General features: G+C 41.3%; 2 protein-coding genes across 8 annotated transcripts in view; one reads left to right on the forward strand and one right to left on the reverse strand.

Moving 5' to 3' along the window:
- The first annotated feature begins 763 nt into the window (after positions 1–763).
- sec24b (SEC24 homolog B, COPII coat complex component) lies at positions 764–17,429 on the forward strand. Its single transcript, XM_086054107.1, has 24 exons — positions 764–1,538; positions 3,264–3,884; positions 4,466–4,609; positions 5,211–5,339; positions 5,754–5,837; positions 6,839–6,993; positions 7,089–7,273; positions 7,360–7,462; positions 8,368–8,494; positions 8,606–8,715; positions 9,228–9,340; positions 9,433–9,551; positions 10,174–10,229; positions 10,317–10,523; positions 10,614–10,737; positions 10,823–10,981; positions 11,054–11,227; positions 12,056–12,166; positions 12,265–12,440; positions 12,552–12,689; positions 12,764–12,868; positions 13,563–13,655; positions 14,138–14,241; positions 16,829–17,429. The coding sequence occupies exons 1-24, from the start codon at positions 1,457–1,459 to the stop codon at positions 16,938–16,940; spliced, it is 3,531 nt and encodes a 1,176-aa protein (XP_085910233.1). The 5' UTR covers positions 764–1,456; the 3' UTR covers positions 16,941–17,429.
- arl9 (ADP-ribosylation factor-like 9) overlaps positions 13,559–21,562 on the reverse strand; it is a 28,031-nt gene continuing 20,027 nt past the window's right edge. For 2 of the 7 annotated variants that reach the window (XM_086054170.1, XM_086054119.1), the window contains exon 5: positions 13,559–17,263. The gene's annotated coding sequence lies outside the window, so the exon portion shown is untranslated. The remainder of the gene's footprint in view (positions 17,264–21,562) is intronic. The other 5 variants (XM_086054160.1, XM_086054127.1, XM_086054143.1 and 2 more) reach the window with 5 other exon arrangements.

Raw genomic sequence — 21,562 nt, forward strand, 5'->3', positions numbered from 1 at the left:
TTCCTGATGTTTTCTTTTTTCAGCAGAACTGAACCTTGACTAAAGCCCCATGTCCAGATGAAGAAAAACAGTCCCAAAGTACGATGCTGTCTGCACCATGCTTCACGGTAGTTCTTTTGGAGATGGGTATTGTGGTGTTTAACATACCCTTTTGGAATCACGGCCAAGAAGTTTAAAAGTTTAACCTTGGTGTTATTGGACGATAAAAAAAAAAAAAAAAAACTTCCAAACAAAAAGTAGTAGAAGTAGCAGCAATACTGTGGCTTGAAATTGTTTCAAGTCACTGCTTAGATTGACCAGCAGAGGTCACTAAATGACTAATCGATCAAGGGTTTTTCATTTCAATGGAAATTACTGTATATGAAACTTCTTGATGACAAATTAAACACGTTACAAATAAATGTTTAAAAGCCATGTTAAAAAAACACATGTGCTGTGTATAAAAAGGAGTATAAATTGCATCTAGCTGTATTGGATTATTTATGGTATTTCCCCTCCATGATTTTGCATCATTATTTATTAGTATTACTTCAAAATTAAAAATAACACTGATTAATTTTCTGTGATTTTAGTAGCATACGTTGTCTTTGTGCTTGCCTTACAAAAAGTCCAGTTGTAATGAGAGTCATTGTGCGCAAGATGGCAGGATTGCAACATGGATCAAACATAATCGGACACAGTTGTCAAAAAGTAAACGAAATTGATGTCATAATCTGACGTTACTCCACACATAAATATGTTTTCTTACTTCATACAGATCCTTGATATTGTAAAGCTAACATGAAGCCATTGCCACAGCGTCGGTTATTATTAAAGTTTTTAATATCGCGCTTTCGCACTAGTAAACTGACTTTTACACGCTCGACAACCACACTCCCAGATACATATTTCGACCAATAGTACGCATCTGACTGCTTTGGCTAAATTTAAGTCAATAAAAGTGTTTGATTGTATATGCTTTACTTACAGTACTTTTAACAGGTGCCATCTTGGACATTAGCGTTGCGTTCACTTACCTCTTCCGAATCGTACTTCTGAAAGTATAGGCGTTACAGTAGTACCGATTTGTCAAAACCCCCAACAATATTAATCTGTATTACTTTAACTCACTTTTAACAGGTGAGGGTGATATCTTGGAAATAAACGTCCAGTCGGATTTGCACGTTTTAATTGCGTTCGAGTTGCTTGTTACCCAAAATAAGGTTTTAATTCCAATTGCCATGGAACGCACCGAAAGGACCAGCAGTAGACGCTGAAGGCTCGTCAACATCCTGCCTCCGGGACCTTCACTCAGCTCGGGCGCTGACCCAGCTCAAACGCGGGTCGCATCTTACCGTCTACGGCCTCTCCTCCAGTCGGACGTACTGTAGACGCAGCTTGGCGCCGGGTGACACTCATGTGATCTTTTTTTTTGACCCACCACTGTGACTGTGAGGACTGGAGGGCCGCCGGAGCGATGTCGGCGCCGGTGAACGGCTACTTCGGCTACGGTCAGAGCCCAACGCCGAACGGCGGAGCTGCTCCCCCGCGACCGAATGGTAAAGCAGGCCGAAAGATGCGATTAGCCGGCTCCCTTGGCTTTAGCATGCTAATGCTAATGGGATAGTTAAATACTCGACACTACCAACCTTCATGCAATCGTAAACTTACCTTAGAAATAAAAAAGAAATCGACCACAAAGAGTTGCATTCGTGATATGTTGTGATTTAAGATAAAATAAGATTTCGATCTGCACCAAGATGCTAACAAATTAAAGGAGGATGCTAACGTTAGCCTAGCGTTGATGGGGGACCAAGCTGGCAACTTTGCATCACATTAAGATGATTTATTTCACAAGTTGAAAATAATTCGTCCCAGTTGGGCACTGATATGATCACCATTGTATAGATAAGCGTTTAATGTCAGTGCCGTCATCGTTGCATTAGCGGTACACCGACCTGTTAAACCAACAGCTGCTGATGAAGCTTGTTGGCAGCTAAAGTCAACACAGATAATTAGCCACTGCTTTGATTTCTTATAGAAGTAATTATCAAAGCAGTTATGGTTTTGTATTGACCAAAGAAAACAAGAAATGAAAGGTTTTCATGGGGAGCAGGTGCAGGTGTTACAACCTTTATGCGTTCAAGATACCCTACATCAAGTTTTCCAAACATTTTTTGAGTTAAGGCACATATTTTATATGAAACAAATTTTAAGGCACACACTCACACCAAACAAATGTGTCATAAAATTACTCAGTGTGATACAGGGCCTGGGCAGTTGGAAATGAGCCACTTCCACTTAAATGATCCAACATTTATTTACTACTAATAATGCATATGTGTTCATATGACTTATAGTAATTCTGGTGGATTCCCTCTGGGCCCGGCTGCAATATTGTCTGCAATATTCGCTGTTTAGGCCGGCACTCTTGCCCTCACATTATATCCCTTCGGCCAACGGCTCCGTTTTGAAATCAGAAAATATAGTGCGTCTACAACACTTGAATCTGGCTGTCACTTGTCGTTCCAAAATATTGATGACGCTTAACGCAGGCCATTACATTATATATAGCACTGACTGCCAACCTTAGTTACTAATGGCGTCACCAATCACAATAGTTTTATAGCAACAGTATCAATGATTCAAGTGTAAAATGTGTTATCCCATGTTATGTATAGTTGCCTTTGGTCACTTTTTGCCCATTTTAACTATTTATGGTCTCATACGTGTTCAAATAGTCACTGATCGTGATCATGCAAGCACATTTAATTGTAAGTTTGATTTTTCATCAAATGCAATATAAATATTGTTGCAGTGAATGGTGAGCTGTTTTAGATTGATACACTAATAAGTGTAAAATTGTATATCTTCGTTAAAATGTTGTGAACTAAAGTGGGCCAGTCAGAGCCCTGAATCTCCAGGGCTTTAACCAGTTAATTAACCAGTGCATCTAGCTGTTGCCGTTTGTACAGCACAGTAAGTTGTAAATTAATGTGTGGATATCAAATTTGTGTTAAATTAACAGGAGCAGATTCATGTTGATTAAGCAAATGTGTGAGTAAACTGAGACAAGACCATAGTTGTTTCAGTATACAGTATATACTTTTTAAGAAATTGATGGTCTGCTGTGAGATATTTGTAATAAATAAAGGTTGGGAAACACTGCCCTGCTATCATTTGGTCTGTCTTTTAATGTGATTCCTACAAATAATGAAAACAAAAGCTCTGACGTTTTATCCCACCACATTTCATGTTGACAGAATTCTTCTTTTTACTTCCAGGTCCAGGTCAGACCTACACCGCCACATACCCCGCCATGGGTTACTATGGTGCCCCACCTCAGCAACAGAACTACCCCACCATCCCGTCACACTGCACTGGTGTGTCCGGCAAAGCCCCCGTCACGGACAGTGCCCACCATGTAAACAACTACTACCCCAATCAAAATCACGTAGCGCCCCCATGCTCGGCGCCCCCTCCCCAGCGACACGCTGCTGCCACACACTCCTCGGCGCCGCCGCCAAGTGGCCACTACGCCCACTTCCAGCAGCAGCATCAGCAGCAGCAGCAGCAGCATCTGCCCTATGCCACTCCAGGAGCTTATTATGGACAGACGTCACACCATATGCCCCCAGCTCAGTGTCAGCAGCAGCAGCCCACTTTGTTACCGGCGCCACCAAATGGTCCTGGAGCCCCTGTCTACCCAATTGTTTCCTACCCGTCTGCGCCGGGTACGAGCCAGTATGGCACTCTTGTCTCTAGCCAGGCTGCCACTGCGCCAGGAGTGATGCAGTACAGCAACCCCCAGCCGGGTTCTACTGCTACAACCGCTGCAGCGCATCCTGGGTCTAATGTGTCTCCTCCCACTCAGACACCAGCTGTCAATGGTCAAAGAAGCACAGGTATGAGCTTGGCTTCTTTTTAACGTTTGATTCTGCTTTGTAAAGTGACTCTTTTTAGAGTAGTTCAGTTAATCTCATTACAGGAAAGGCAAACTCAAATGTGGCTTGTATGTCCTTGTATGATCACATTTAAAAAGCACTTTGCCTTGCCAAAGTGTCAGCATTTTTTTGACCGAAGTGAGAGATTTCATACATTTACACCTATGGACAATGACTACGTTCTAGCTTGTAAAAGCAGTGGTCTCGGGATGGAGCCTTGTGGCACACTCATTGTACTGTATATGGCTATCCATCCATTTATTTTCTTTAGTGCTTTTCACAGATAAACTGGGAGTTTATCCAGCTTAAATGTGTTTAATCACATCCAGCAGCTTTGTTCTCTTGAGAATATGAGCATGTTAACATGCGAAAGTTGCAATGTTTCTCAGTTCAACATAATGCAACATCAATTTTTGGGGGGCAGCCCATTGAATGCATTTCTTCCCCTTCCTTCTAAACGTTCAACAAAGAACTTTCAACTAAAAAGGGCTTAAAATGCAACACTTCCGATTCATTTTCTCTTCTCCGTTTTCCCATTGCAGTCGCGAACACAGCTCACCAACACCATGAGCGTCTGGCTTCTCTAAACTATAACTCCTACGGCGGTGGTGGTGGCACGAACGGAGAGCGACCACCCTCAGGAACTCCCACAATGTCAGTGCAATCCTCACCAGCCCACCATCAAGGTAAATACATTATTGTCTCTCTATTGCTCGTTTTCAAATGTGCTGGTATGAGTGTTCACAAGGGTCTACTTTATTGCAGCTTGTGAGGTGTTTTACTGTAAGCCCCCCACTATTCACTAGGAATAGGAGCCAGAGCTGGAGCCCTGCCACGATTAGCGAAAATCTCATTGCAACACCAAGAAAAGGTTTACAACTGGTTGTAGATGCGGCAAAGCATTACTTTGAATTGAAACTCCTCAAGTTACTGCAATTTTTAACTTCCTGCAACAACCCAGACTCAACTCAGAAGCTCCCTGATATAAAGGTGCTTGACACCAAATACTATATCCCGATTATCCAGGGCTTTGGCAGCTACTTGTGGCATCTTACAAGCGTTACACAATGAGCACCAAACTGCAAAATAGTTGAATTTTTCAACAAATAGTTGAGGGGAAGTCCCTCCAGGATTTCACGGGCATTTTTTACGATGAAATTTCATCCCACGGGGTATAATTGAATGAGCTGTGTAACTAAGGAGGTAGCCGAGTTAAATATTTACATAAAGGCAAACGTTCCTGATCATGTCTGCTCGTTTTCTACCCGCTCCTCCCATTTCCAACAGGCACGCATTATGGATATGTTGCTAATAGCGGCGCTAGCTCGGCCTCGGGTCCAACTGCAGCCCCCTCGTCATCCAGCTCGGAGGATGATGAGGATGACGACGATGAGGAGGAAGAGGATGAGGAAGCAGGTGTGCTTTCCATTATAGCATTTTAACATTCATCATTCTGTCACTTTCCAGCCCACTGACCTCCATTGTTCACGTTCCTCAACCATCCAGGTGTCTTAAGCGTACCAACCAAAGCAGATAATCCACTAGTTTGTAAATCCGATTTAGTCGGCACTAATTGGATCCGTTGAGCTTCTCTTGCATGCCACTAGGGTTTGTCGTGGGACAAAATCATCTTCTCTTTCAAGCATTCATTCTTCTTTTTTATGTTAGATTTCAAAGGACACACATCTGTAACCCAAGACATTGAACTAACCAAGCATTTATTGTCTGTTATCCTGGTTTTGATAGGATAAGAAGCGCCAACATCCTTTCACACATTGTATTTCCATTTCCTCCCTTAATTTCATCTGTCTCACTGTGATGCTTTTTTAGGTGGTGACACGTCTTCATCCACCACCGGGAGTGCATCACCGGTGCCCAACAGCTATGATTCCCTGGAAGGAGGCAATTATCCAGGTATGGGGTCACAAACATGCTCTTTATTACCTCTAATAAAGTAGTGTGCAAATGTTTTGGACCACCAATTAGCTGGCAGTTGGCAGTTTTGCTCATAGAAATCACCTCGATGTTCATTCATTATTCAGTGGTACTTGGACACAAACTATGGCCCGCAGGCAAATAATAGTCCTCTCCATTTTTTTTTTTTTATTCAGGCCCGATAAGAATTTTACATTATCAGGATTCCTGTAATATTTGTTGTAAATGGTTAATGGATGGATAATTTATTAATTGTAAATAATACAATACAAATATTAGTACTATAAACAAATTTTACATGTAAATGTAGTAATTGGCATTGATTCAATAATTGAATCAATGAAATGAGAATGAAATGTAATTCCCTTATTAACTCATTCACTGCCATTGAAGAATGGACTTGTCTTTTCACAGTCCAGCCATTCAATCCCAGGAATTTATTTATATTTTTTCATATTTTTTCAAACGTTAGGGTAAAAGTGGGTCTGAAAATTACTGGCAGTGAATGAGTTAAAATGAAGTGCTTACATTTGCATGTAACATTTAGGAACTATAGTTACCAGTGTAGAACTGATATGTATATATTTTTTTCATTATACTATTTTGCATGCATGCGTTAGAACTTTTTTAAATTTTTTATTATTGTTTTTCTTTTATACTTTATTTACAATTGATGGAGCCCATCTTTCATTGTAAAAATAATGTGACTTTGGAGCACAAACGTTTGCCCACTCCAGCTATTTTTAGTTTTGATGACTTTTTCTTCCCGCTTGTTGGTTGGACTATATATTTATTTCATTAGATAATATAAATGTCATTTCTTTAGGTACATTAAATATCGCAATAATATCTATCGCCATAGCCAACATCCATATCGCGTGTTTTTCCAACATCGTGCAGCCCTACCGTACATACATCCTCTCAGTCCGTATCAAAAATGTTTACGGGACTCATTGATGGCAAAACTAACTCTGATGCAGATTCTATGACGCCTTCGACCAATCAAGCGCCGCCCTACAGCAGCTATGGTTACCCCACCATGCAGCCGGCTTACCAGCATGGACCAATCTCACTCACAGACTCGCCGGCTTCTCAGGACCTGCTTGGACCGACGGGCTACCAGCAGTACTCCCAGGTGCGCCCCCCAACTTTACTCAAATGGATTGTTACACCTGTATGTCGGTTATACGACAGAATAATTGCCATACTCACTTCCCGGTTTGCATTAAGCCTTTCCCCAGCCTCTCCCAGCTGTCTGCGGCCCTGGGGGGCCTGAGCGGGGTGCCGGAGCTGGAAGTGGAGGCTCTCAGGCCTCTCAACCTGCTGCAGGAAAGGAATTTGCTCCCGCCAAGAGCTCTGGAGGCACCTGAACCCAACCTGAGTTCGGAGCTGAAGAAGGTCAACTGCAGCCCACAGTATGTAAAGAGTTTGTAAAGAGAAAGTCTGTAGATGAAAAAAAAAAAATGATGCAAATAAACTTCCTGTTTCTCTCCCATTTAAGGACATTCCGGTGTACCTTGACCAGCATCCCTCAAACACAGGCTCTGCTCAACAAGGCCAGACTGCCACTCGGCCTCCTCCTTCACCCCTTCAGAGATCTGCAGGTGGGATCTGAGCTCTAAAGTAGGAAGGCTACATAAAAAAATAAAAAAAACATACTGTGGAACAGCCATTGTCCAGTGCCTCAAATGTTGCCAAATTTAGATATCACCAGCAGCAAATCTTGAGAGGTTAAGATCAATGAATATCTATAGGAGTAACTCAAGCATGATTGGTTTTTTAGTTGGCTTTTTGTATGATATTATATAGATGTTGTAATAGCCGAAATGCATTTCAGTAAAAAAAAAAAAAAAAAAATCCAGTTTCAAATAAGAACTCCACTACATTACTTCGTATACGCCTTATACTTTAACAAATTAATTCACTTAAAATTATTTTCGATGAAGAAAATAATAAGAACTTTTAAGTCAACCAGCGTCATAGGTTCTATTGTAAAAGACTCGCCTTAATTGAAGCTTATGAAATCTATTCTTTCAAAGAACTGTGACATTCTGCAAAAACAAAGCTCAACATGGAAGTCGAAGGTTTGGCTTCATTGACAAGATTGAGTGGCAGCCGCATAGAAAGCAGGACGATGTGAGGGAAGCGAGTTTATTTTTAGAGGTGCTACTTGATAAGAGGGTCACTGATAGAAGGAGACAAGGACATTTGTCCTCCAGCATGAATTTCTGTGGACTCCAAATATACATTTTAGGGTGCTTTTAGAGGAGACGGGTCTTTTTATTTCTTTTTTTTTTACAATTTAATAGTGAGAATGGTTAGTATGAAACTTAGCCATGTCGCTATGTAGCAGTGGGGCAGAAGCTCCAGAGACTCAGCTGTGCCATTAAAAAGTCAATTTATCGTAATGTGTCCCCTTTAAACATAATCTAATGTTTCGGCAAATAACAGGTGTTGTTAGGCAAGTGGATCACATCAGTTAGTTGTTTTAATAAATATCTCTTGGCAGCAATTGCCAGTCATCACGTCCAACACCATCGTCCGCTGTCGCTACTGCCGCACCTACATCAACCCTTTTGTTACCTTCCTGGACCAGCGCCGGTGGAAGTGTAACCTCTGCTATCGGGTCAATGACGGTACGAAAATGTTAACGCAACTTTTGCTTCATGTAGCTCTGTTGCTTTTAACCTCACATTAATTTCTGTCCTTCCCCCCCCCCCCCCCCCCCCCCCCGTTTCTTTTTCCAGTTCCGGATGAGTTCATGTACAACCCAGTAACGAGGTCGTACGGCGAACCCCACAAGAGACCAGAAGTCCAAAACGCCACTGTAGAATTTATTGCGTCCTCAGACTACATGGTGAGGACCGCTTCCTTGCTTTTGACCTCTGGCTTGCTTTGAGTGCGTCAGTCCACTAGATGGCTGTCTCGTTTCACTTCATACCATCCAATGACATGCAAAACAAGAGCTGCTAATGCTCAGTTTTGATACCCTGTCAGCAAGGTATTATTTAATGCAAAATTAAATAAAATCTAAAAGAAAATAGCGAGGGCTGCCAGTATTTATAAAAGATAGTGTGTCTATACAATATATGTATTTTACTGTGTTTTAATGAATTTGTTTAATGAGCTTTACATTTTGACTTGCACCTGTATTTGTGAGGAAAATATTAAGATAGTTATAAAATGTGTATAAAATAAACATCCTCTCTCATAAACACATTACATCTGATAAATATCTAGTTCTCTGAGTAATGAGAATGTTTTGTTTTTTTCAACCGCTCTTGTATTCAATTACTTAAGAGATTGTACCTAACGTCGTGGTTCTATACTAACTTCACGCCAAATCTAATAATAAACTTGTGTCGACAGCTGCGGCCCCCTCAGCCAGCAGTCTACCTGTTCGCGCTGGATGTCTCACACAGTGCAGTGGAAAGCGGGTACCTGAAATATTTTTGCGAGTCGCTCCTGGAGAACCTGGATAAGTGAGTGTCCGGATTATCCAGATAAAGCTGTTCACTTTTCTGCCTAAAAAAAGGATGGTAGGGGTTAAAAAAACAGGTGTGGTGTTCCTCAGGTTGCCTGGAGATTCGCGTACCAAGGTGGGATTCCTCACATTCGACAGCAGCGTCCACTTCTACAACCTTCAGGAGGGACTGTCCCAGCCGCAGATGCTGGTGGTGACCGATATTGACGGTACTCAGACTTTGACTTCTAGTAATCATCATTTCCTTTGCTTTGTGACATAAGAACTGTTTTGTTTTTTCACAATTTCGGCACAATGTGAATTTAAGAAAAAAATACTGTTGATTATGTAAAAAAAAAAATAAAAGAAAGCATTATTTTGAACCTTGTAGTACAATCTCACCCTCCCACATTATCCCCAACTAGCTAACACTAATTGTAGCCTTCAGGAAATGTCATTGCAGCTCTGCTTACCATTTAACTTGGGCATCGTGTTTCAGGCAATGTATTGCAAGCGTGGCTTGTAAAAGACTCATCTTTTTTTGAAAAGACTAATCTCTTCCTTCCCTGTTGACTTCCAATTCACAGGTGGAAAAAGTTGGTGCGAAGGTGGAATTATGTAAATGAGCTGTCGTGTGACATCACATTTTGGCATCATTTTTCGCAAATAGGCAGCTCACAAATAATTTGTTTGTTTAGTTTCACACTTGACAAGTGGGCAGGCAGTCCAGAGACCAAACTATTTGAATACAAGCAATTAAAGTCTAAATTTCCCTTAGCATGTCCCCTTTAAGAAAGTATTCCCAAAAGTGTAATTGTATTTAATTTTTTTTTTTTTTTTTTTAAACTGCAGATATATTCATACCATCTCATGACAGTCTAATGGTGAACTGGAAGGAGAGTAAAGAGGTAGACTCTCACTTACTAAAATCTTACATAACTTTCATGTAAATGTGTGTATGCCTTTCTGAGAGTGAATTCCTCTCCTTCGTGCAGCTAATCAAGGACCTGCTGACCTCCCTTCCCGGCACGTTCAGCCAGACCAGGGAGACGCACAGCGCGCTAGGCCCTGCCCTACAAGCCGCTTTCAAGCTCATGTCGCCCACCGGCGGGCGTGTCAGCGTGTTCCAGACGCTGCTGCCCACGCTGGGCGCCGGCTCGCTGCAGTCCAGGGAGGACCCCAGCCAGCGCGCCAGTGCCAAGGTTAGAGCACGGAAGCATGAGAAGGACGCTTCCTCTGGACTTTCCAGGTGCCCTGACCACTGGTTAAGCTTTTTTTCCACACGTTTGCAGGGAGTGCAGCATCTTGGCCCCGCCACTGACTTCTACAAAAAATTTGCTTTGGATTGCTCAGGACAACAAATTGGGGTTGATCTTTTTCTACTCAGCTCCCAATACGCTGACCTCGCCTCACTGGGTTAGGAGTCTCAGCTTTCCTCAATGGCCTGCAGCGTGACAAAGAAATGTTTTCATTGTTGTTTTCATTCCCTTTTGCTTTATAGCGTGCATTTCCAAGTACTCTGCCGGCAGCATCTTCTACTACCCCTCCTTTCATCACATCCACAACCCAGCCCAGTTAGAGAAGTTCCAGAAGGATCTTGAGCGCTACCTCAGCAGGAAGATGGGCTTCGAGGCAGTCATGAGAATACGATGCACTAAAGGTTGCCCTCCCCAAAATATATTGTCTGCTGTCCCGCTTGAAATAGCTGACGATTGTTTTTTTCCCCGCGCAGGTTTATCCATCCACACGTTCCACGGCAACTTTTTTGTGCGCTCTACCGACCTGCTGTCCCTCGCTAACGTCAACCCGGACTCGGCATTCGCTGTCCAAATGTCGATCGACGACTCGCTGGTTGACTCTTCTCTGGCATGTTTCCAGGCGGCTCTCCTCTACACGTCCAGCAAAGGTAAAAGCGCCTTTAACTCAAATTCACTGCCAGCCATTTTCAAAGCAGTGTTCACCATATTACCAGCCGAGTATTTCGGCTCAACGTTCAAGACCCGCAGAATACTATGACAGTATAGTAAATGACACCGAACCTATCAAACGAAAGTGTGGGCTCTCTTTTTTCACCAGGAAAAAAAAAAGCCCCCATGTTTTGTAGTAAACAGCAGTAGAACCTGGGGTGATTTCACCAAAAACAAGAAAAAAAAGTGCTTTTTGTTTACAAAAAAGTTTGACTTTTTGACATTTCTCCCCATCATAATTGTCATGACACGCCATGATTCTGCGTAGCCAATTTAAAACATGCGGAAAGACTCCACGCTTAAATGCATTAAGGTGTTTCCTAGTCTCTGTTGTGGACATACAAAGGTCGTTCTTGCATAAAGTCAGGTGGAATAGGCTACAGCTCACCACCAACTCTAATGAAGTTAAGCACTATAGAAAATGGATTGATTGAGTCAAGTCAAATTTATTTATATAGTCCTGAATCACAAGAAAGCCTCAAAGGGCTTCACATGCCCACAGTTGACAAATATTAATGATATCCCCTGATATTAATACAATACAAAATAATTGATATAGCGCATTTCATAACAGCTGGAGCTGTAATAAAGCACTTTATAAACAATAAATAGTAATAAAAAATAATTAAGCCCCAACTAAAAATATCTTGGGGAAAAATGAGAAGCCTTGAGAAGGAACCGCAGATGGGGGATTCCCCATACAATGACTGATGGATGTCAAATGGCTGCATTGTAGCCCCTAACTGTACATCCATGTATTATTGCAGGGAAGAGGCGTATCCGAGTCCACACTCTTTGTCTGCCTGTAGTCAACCAGCTTAGTGAGGTGTACGCCGGCGCCGACGTCCAGGCCGTTACTTGCCTGCTGGCAAACATGGGTGAGTCACCGATATTTGCCTTTTGGACTTCCGCGTTTAACTTTTTGTGGGCTAAATGTTTGGTGTTAATCTTTCATTTGTGTGTTTTTTTTTAAAAGCAATCGACCGCTCCGTATCATCCAGCCTGTCGGATGCTCGGGACGCCCTGATGAACGCAGCGGTGGACTTTGTGAGCGCCTACAAGAACAATGTGTCCAACCTGCAGCAGTCTGGTCTCGTGGTGCCCGCTGCCATGCGCCTTTTCCCGCTTTACATCCTCTCTCTGCTCAAACAGGTGTGGCTACCTTTTTATGCAAATGCCATCAGAGCGCTCCTCCGCTATATCGCGTCTCACCTGTCGCGGCCCCACTTTGATCCACGCCGGCGGGTGTGTTTCGCTTCTCAGAAAGCGTTTCGTACGGGAACGAGCACACGCCTGGACGAGCGCGTCTTCGCCATGTGCGAGTTCAAGACGCAGCCGCTGCAGCAGCTCATGCGGATGGTTCACCCCGACCTGTACCGCCTGGATAACATGTCAGACCAGGTGAAGAAGCCAACAAAGGGAAAAAAAAAAAAATCTTTAGCAAGTTGATTGCAATGGCTGTATTGAACCTGCAGGGGGCGCTCCACCTCAACGACACCCTGGTCCCTCAGCCTCCTCTCCTCCACCTGTCTGCCGAGAGGCTGAGCCGAGATGGCGCTTTCCTCATGGACTGCGGCAGCGTACGTATTCATCTTCCTACTCATCTGTAATGCATTCACAGATTTCTACTGTCATTGTTCATTTCAGCTCTCGTTTTGCTTTGAATAGCATCCCTCTGCTGAGGCAACTTTTGGAAGTAAACAACACCATCATTTGAATGTGTTCACTACTTTTGTTACTTTAACCAAAACAACGAAAGGATTACACCAAAACAACGAAAGGATTACAAAGTATGACAGTAAACTTGACTTAAACTCGACCTTTAATGAAACAATACAAGAACAAATTGTTAATTTCCTGATTTCCGTTGAACTATTGTACATATTCGTGGAATCAATCATCAATTTGGTTTAGGTATGCATTTTAATTCTATTTAAACTAAACACACAAGAAACTATATGAATAATGTTAAGAATCACTCGTGTCCCTATCATGATTGAAATCTGTTTCATCCAACGTTGTCAACAGTAAGTTAAAAGCCAACATGGTGCAAGTGGATTAAATGGAAATTGACTTTTTAATTTTTGTTGGTCCTGAAAAGTGGGCAAAGGAAAACTGATTATAGTGGATGCATTTTCTAAATGCATTTTCTAAATGCCCTATATTGCAAAAAGAGTACTTGTGGAGCAATTGTTTAAAATGTTACTCCCATCCCTGGTGATGCCATTTTCATCTTTTTATAAAGTGATTGTTTTTTTTCTCGCATCTGTGCAGGTGTTTTACCTTTGGGTTGGCAAATGCTGCAACGAGATGTTCATCCGAGACGTTCTGGACTACCCCAACTATGCTTCGATCCCCCCCAATATGGTCAGTGAGGAGACCTCTGAACACACTATATTGAAATTGAGGCCTGTTGTATTGGTGTCAGGAAATGAGCTCTCCATGCACGAGTGATGCCATACTAATAGTGAACAAGCTTTGCCGTAAATAGCGAAAGGGGAATAGCTGTGGGGTCAGTGTACATGAGTTTCACTGGAAGGTGCTCTGTGTTTGTGTGAGTGAACAAAACTAAAAGAGCAAGTCCAGCAAATCAGACCTGCTGTTGCTGCTTTTTCACCTCTAGAATGTTCCGGCCGACTGGGCGGACAGCAGCCGTCAGCGTGTTTATCTCCCTTTTTCACAAGGCGGGCTGATGCCTCCCAGAACCACCTACATGCCAAACATTCCAAACTGCCTTTTTTTTTTCCCCCTGCGCCGCATTGTGCGGCTGAATCCTATTTGTGGCCGTGAAAAGTGTTTTTCTTGTTGTTGATTTTTGTTACTGTTTGTGGTGATGCTGTTTCTGGCAGAGTTGCATTCCTGAGCTGCAGACGCTGCTGTCGGAGAGGGTGCGAGCGTTCCTCGACTGGCTGCAGGACAACAGAGCGTTCAGTTCCGTCGTGCACGTCATCAAGTAAGCGCTAAAACATGGTGTCGCGCTTGAAGCAGGTATTCTCCACCTTTTCTCCAACTGTGTCGCTGTTCTGCATAAACACGATGTGGGAGCCACATTAGAATGATGCGGCGGGCCAGATACTTTTGTCCCTACCTCCGTTGTGTCAGGCTTATGCGACATAAAAATTTTATGTAGAATTCCTTGCTGAACAAAAAAGAGGTCTGTAAAACAGACTGCATGTGTTGTCGTCATCGTTTTATCACAATTGCAGTGATTACTTGAAAGGAAGTTGTTCTCCATGACGGGGGCGACTGCTTCCTAAGGGATTCTATTGTTTGTGCCGCCTCCTCCTCCTCCTTCCTGAGCACCATCGGTGTCTTGCTCAGCAGTGTTGGAGTCCAACTGATAAACAAATACCATGCAAATTTACACTCTCTTGAACAAGTTCCATTATTTTCTTTAAATCTAAAGGTACAACATGTATCAACTAGTATGAATACGCTATACAAGTGAAAGCCCATTTGCCAAAGCCTTAATGAAATCACATTGTATTAGATTTGACAGAAATGTATTAGTTAATCAAAAGTTTTTCCCATTTGTGTTAAAACAGCAGACTAAATTGTTTAGTAGAGATGAAGATGATTTAGGTCACTTTTACAGTTCTTAAAAAAAAAAACTGTGTCCAGTTGAACCTCAGTTTTCATGATTGACCTGTTCCAGAAAGTCTAGCAATAGAATAGAATAGCAATAGAAAGTCAAGCAATATTTCCCTCAGTTCCAATCAGTCAAAAACACATTTTGTAAAGAAATAGTTTACATTCAGAAATAAATGACTAATCGACTCCAGAAAAAAAAAAACAGATTTCCGCCGAAATCACAGTTCAGAAACACCTCTTATTAAAGTAATAAATGATATAAGATTGAACACTGACGCAGGGAAGGTGTCGGTGCTTGAAAGTTTTTAATCCAATCGAATGGCCATGACATGTGGGATCCCTCAAGGGTCAGACCTTGGACCCATTTTTTTTCGGTCTGTATGTTACTTTTGGGTTAAATGCTTCACAATGCCAATGTTGGCTATCATGGCTAGGCAGATGACACACAGCTTTATTTATCATTGTCCCCAAATGACACCAGTTCAGTTAACTTGTGTCACTGTCCACAGCAAATTAACAAATGGACAAACCACATTTTCTTTAGCTAAATCAAAGCAAAATGGAGGTGTTTGTTTTTGGCAATAAGGTAACGATGATTGTTGTTGGTAAACAATTGGGAGTCACTGACTCCCAAGTCTGAAATCTTGGGCTGCTGATTGACCTGACTTTCAGCAGTCATATCAAATAAATCACTAAACAGCCTTAGCTGGAAAAATATAATGCAGGCTGAAAGGTTGCATGATCCAAGCAGACCAGGAGAAGCATACCCATGCTTTTATCTCCAGTAGACTTCAATATTTGAACGGTCTTCTGACTGGACTCCCTCAAATGAGCATCAGCTGAAGTAACAATCTGCTTGTGGTCTACAAATCACTGAATGAGTTGGGTCCTGAATACATTAAGGAAATGCGAATTGAATATAACCCCAAACATAACTTACCTTTCAATGAAGACCCTTGATAGCGTATGAACGATGGCGAGGAGGAGAGGCTGTTGGTTGGATGTTTTATCCACCATTTTCAGACTTTGCTCCAAGTTCTTCTTGAATTCTATGGTATTTCTTGACTTCTGTAGGAAAGGGCCAGCTGCCACGTGGTGACGTTTTGAAATGTCATACTGAGTAAATAAATACAAAAGCTTTCAAAATGATTCCAATGAACACGCCAGGCGTGGCTCACTCAAGAAGAAAACACTCAGTTGTGCATGCTCACGGGATGCTTTGTGTGGGGCTATATTCCAGAAATAAGGCAAGGCAACTTAATTTATATGGAGCAATTCAGACACAAGCTTACACAATGTGCTTCACATAATTTCAAGTAAAGCATTTAAAAGCATTTACAAACAAAAGAGGTAAAGACATTTAAAAGTAGAGAAATAAAAAGTAGCTTATGAACATGCAGTGCTATGGCCAAATTTTGGAGAAAAAAAATGTTAATGTTAGAAAAGCAGATTTGACCACCTTCACCTGTATGAAAATGGAGCAAATGTATGACAATGGGACAAAATTTAGGCAATGAAAATCACCAAAATCTGAATAGTACAAAACGTATTTCGTGATGGGATGTCTTAGATTTTAAGTGGCCTTGAAAGAGGTCTTAACAAGCTTTTAGTCGGACAAAACACGTACATAGACTGCACATGTTTATGTCTTAATGTAAAACTATTATAGAAACATAAATGGTTAAAATATTTTTCAATCAATCAATTGATGATTGATTGAAAATATTTTTCTTCTGTCAACATTATTCTGTTTAAATCGTTTAATTTTAACCTTGGCAATACATGGATTCAAATTAATGTGAAATTGCTTGGAAAGGACCGAAGGCATTTCACACACGCAAACACTTAAAACCCATCCAAATGAAAAGATTAACCACCTCTGTGAACCAAATTCCAGATGCCACTTCTATTCTCAGTATCTATTAAACCTTTTGTTTCTCAATTTTTAGGGACGATGCCTCGGCGAAAGCGACCTTCTTCCAGCACCTGGTGGAAGATCGCTCCGAGTCGGCGTCCTCCTACTGTGAGTTCCTGCAGTACATCCAGCAGCAGGTATCCTAGTCACAGGCACAGGATCGTGTGATTGGACCACGCAGGGGAAGGGGCCAGGGTGGTTGCAAGACACTAAACCATGAAGGAACCTCTACCGCTGCCTTGTAGCTTCTCCTGGAAATGGGACTAGAAGGGAAAATGGAGCCAAGAAGATGCCACTTTTGTCGTAGCACTGTAGTGTTGTCCTTTTTGTTTTCCATTTTAGAAGATTTTACTGAGTCTGTACTCAACTGAAAACACTGAAGATTGAGAAGATTTCACTGGGTTGCACTCTGGAAGATTATTTTCCTGTCAGAAGGAACTGATAGTGATGGGACGTTGGATACCCCTCACTGACCAATCATTGGAGAAAAAAAAAACAAAAGAACATCCCTGTCAACAAGTTGGTTTTTTTTCATCCCTGCGCGAAGTATATTGTCCTCTTTGTAACTACTGAAAAGAATCTTTTACGAGCGATAATTTATGAAGCATCTTATTAAATAAAAATGACAAACCCAACGCTGACGGACTTTTAATGACGGTCATTTTCGTCGACGAAAAGCTGCCATTACATCATGAACCATCGCCGTTTGCGTCATCTGCCACATCCGCCATGACCTCATCACTTCGGCAGCCATTTTCATACAATGTTTGACTTCATGACAAACAGCTCTGTTTGTGTAGTTGAAACCTCTTAACTCATTCACCACCAGACATTTTCAGACCCTCTTTTACCAAACCAGACATGCTAACAATAACTACAATGGAGGTGAATGAGGCTCTCCTGTATTTATGACTTTTATCCAAAACGAGACTCAGGGCAGCAAGACCAGCCTCTGCAGCCGAGTGGGGACTGGCAAATCACACTAACATCCTGAGCTCAGAAACTAGCAACAGGGTAATCAGACCCTAGCATGTGTTTTAAATTTGGTCACACTAGCCAATACATTGTCATTAAAAAAATATATTTTTTACTGATAGTTAATTCTCTTGTTTTTATTTCACATTTTTCATTTTAAAATGTTTTGTTAATTATACTTACTGTCATGGCTCAAGGGGAAGTTCTTTATCATTGTAACTAGTTTAATTAAGTTGAAAATATGAATATAGTTACAATTAGTAAAGAAATTATATTAGATTTTATGTAATTAAATTGAGAAAATATATTGATCACTTAAAGTTTTAACACCATTAAAATATGCTTCAAAAGTCCAACTAAATGTCATCACAGCAAATAGGTGAGATGGTACCAATGATTCAGGAAACAGGAAAAAAAAAAGGTGTGGCTATTAATTCATCAGATCTCAAAAACACATTTTTTCCCTTGCAGTGAATGCTATGTTAGCATGACTAACTAGTAGCATAATGATCAGGAAACCACATGTTGAGTGTGCTTGGATTTCTCTCCAGTAATACAAAAACAACGTCATTGTGGAATGTTATCAAGCTAATAGCGTACAAACACACAAATATGCTCCATTTGCTAACAAGTTTGGCTCCACCATGGCCTAACAGATGCTGTACTCAATGGAAAAATGTAGTTTTGGCTACAAATGTATATCATCTCATGCTTCTAACAACTTCCAACCATTTGGAAATGGTAAAAAAAAAAAAGATGGAAAACTGGAGAAGATGTGCAAATCCATTTAGGAATGTGTCATAAAATTTTGTGAATCTCAAACCTGGCCTCTACTTTACATGCTTTTAACCCCAAAATCGGATTTGTTCAGCTTCTCTCAGATTGTCTCATTGTTTCCAGCCTGCTGTGCTGTCAGCTATATTTAGCATCACCACTTACTGGTCCAACCCTCCACACGCCTCAAATCATCACACACACCCCAAAACCCCTCTGCTGCCCCATCGTCTCGTTCCTACAAAACCCTCTTTGACAAGTTCGAAATTACAGTCTTCATACATGGTACCTTTTTTTTTTTTCAAACTTGCTTTGAAAGTAATGGGAACTGACTGAGTAGAACCTGGTAACATAGTTTCCTGATGTGGTGGAAAATGCAAAAACTTGTGGTTAGGATTAAGAAACTGTAAGGAACAATCAGGTTTTTATATTTGCTACCCAAACAGGTGTGAAGTGAACTGACGTCAAAGCAACACAGTCGGAAAATTTTAACAGACATCTGTTCAGCCTGAAAAAAAACATGGTCCTGTTAATTTTTAATAGTCATACCTAAAATGATTGGCGACTACTTAAGCATCGTGCTAATACACCTACTTACAATGTCATGCCAACTCACCTCTAAATTGTAATGCTAGCACTGATGCTAACACAGCACAAGCCGTGTCCAGGTTTGTCCAGCAATATTATAGCGATACTTTTACTAAAGACATACCCAAAATAATGTAAGACTGTTTCAGCACTGCGCTAACAAACCCAATGGTAATTGTAATGGCAAAAATTCAGTTTTACCATTAGCGTCAATGTTGGCAGTCAAAGGTAGCTCTGACTCGTCCATAGTAGCACATCTTATCCATGATTTTAAATTTGATTCAATTACTCACACGGACTCAAAGCTCCTTTTTTGTCTTCTTGTATTGAAGGTTTTGTAATCCAACAAAGTGAGCAATATCATTCATTACAGCAGGAGGATAACATGTACTTAGACTATGATCACAGTCAAAAACTGTTTGCTTCCGTGACTACCAGCACACTGTATATTAAACACTGTCTGCTATGCTACTACTACTGCAACTGCATCAAATCTTTATGACAGAAATTGAGAGACTACTTTATGATGACAGAATTCAGATAATACTTCAAAGCTTTGGCTCTCGCAGTAATGTTAGCATTGATGCTAGCAAAATACTAACATGAGGTGTTTTGAACTGTTAATAGTTAATTGAACTGCTAGCATCCAGTTGTTTGCAATTCAATATAAATCGAGGACACTTATGCTAACATAACACAAAGTCTCCAGGGTAGTCCAACAATACGAGAGTGGTACCATTTACTACACACCCAAAATAATTTGATTTGAACATTTGCGAACACACCTGAGAAAAACGGAGTTATTTTACCACAATATTTTCAATCATCCTCAAATAGCTTTGACGGGTTACTTCGTGGCAGTCGACGTAGAAAAACAAATGAAAAATGTGCTTGAAGCAGAATGGTGTCAAGTTTAGCGCTCGCCAGTTGTTGCCTTAAGATTTAGCATGCGTAACAGTGCCTGTTGCTTCTACAAATTCTAAATCGGGACCAGCAGGAACTGATGTGCTAATCCCGTGTATTGTTCATCAGATTTGCACTCAAGACCGTCAGTCGCTGTTGTGTTCATGTGAAATCCACAAGAAATCAGAGGACGTTTGTGTTGAAATCCGGCAGTCAGGCAAGGGATGGTTTCATCAGAGACTTGTGTAAACGTTCCATTTAAAGATATGAGCTACTCACATCATCCTGTTGTTCTTTCTCTAAGGAATCCGGGCAGTATCTGTACTTCTACTTAAATGTGAATTATTTCGCCGCCTCCATCATAAGCTTTTTTTTTTGGTCTTCAATGCAAACAAGCAGCTCTCTAAATAGAGAAGAAACATTTTTTTTCCATAAAGATAAGCAGCTGTGGGCCTTGTTTTTATCCCTGAGGACCACCATTTGGCTTTTCTAAATGCGCCACAGTGTTTTTGTCTTGAGATTTCACCACAACATCATTGTCCCCCGTCCCGGTTTCATAATTACGCCCGTGTTTTCGTCACTCCTTACTTATCACTGCTGTTTGTTCAGCTTCCCCTGACCCCGCCCTGCCCCATCTCCCCCCCCCCCCCCCTCCCTCTTTGACTTGTCAAGGAGGAACCTTGGCTGGGGTTCATTTGGCTGAGCCTTCCTCCCAAAATCGACCACACGCGGGAACCACTTCACAGGGAGCAAATGCGAACGTGGCGCCGCTGGTCGAGACCTCAGAACCCCCAGCGGAGGTTTTCATTGCCGCTTTTCTCCTCTCATCTGCTTGGGCCTCCACCACGGAGCGTTCACCCCAACTAAATCACCAGTCGTCTCCTCAATTCAAAAGCGTGTCCAACTAAAAACAGGCTGTTGTGTGTTACTACAGAACAAGCTGGTTGACTTCCAAGTTGTTCTTATTTTAATATAAAATGGCCCAAAGGCAGTAATGTTTAGAGGAATTTGTTCTCTTTAAGCACTTTTAAACGTATTAAAACACTTTTTATACACACTAAATATACTTAATCACAAAAAAAAGAATGGAAAATGCAGTAGGCTACGTATAGCGTCTGTACATTTATGTACTTTAAGAGGTGGGCCTGGTAGAGTTGCATATGACATCATTGGCACACCCTGTAAATTGACTTGTAAAACGGTTGTCGGGGCCAATCATGATTTTTAGATGATCGGTATACACTGAAAGAGGTGGGATTTATTTATTTATTTATTTAAATTAAAGGAAAAAAAAATATTTGCTTACTTGATTCAAACCACTGCTGAACTATAGCAATATAAAAAGTTATATCGGGAAACCTTCAATTAAATTTAAAAAACATTTTAAGACAATTTGGATGCGCTCTTTTTTTTCTTTGTAAATGCATTGCCGAGGTATCGGATCAAGACTCAGTATTGGTAAGTACTCAAAAGAAGTGATTGAGACATCTCTAAAAATAAATATTCACATTTCCTTTCATTCCATGAC

The sequence above is a fragment of the Filicampus tigris genome, chromosome 2, assembly GCF_054856515.1.
Source record: "Filicampus tigris isolate MCC_2025a chromosome 2, RoL_Ftig_1.0, whole genome shotgun sequence".
NCBI classification, from domain to species: Eukaryota; Metazoa; Chordata; class Actinopteri; order Syngnathiformes; family Syngnathidae; genus Filicampus; species Filicampus tigris.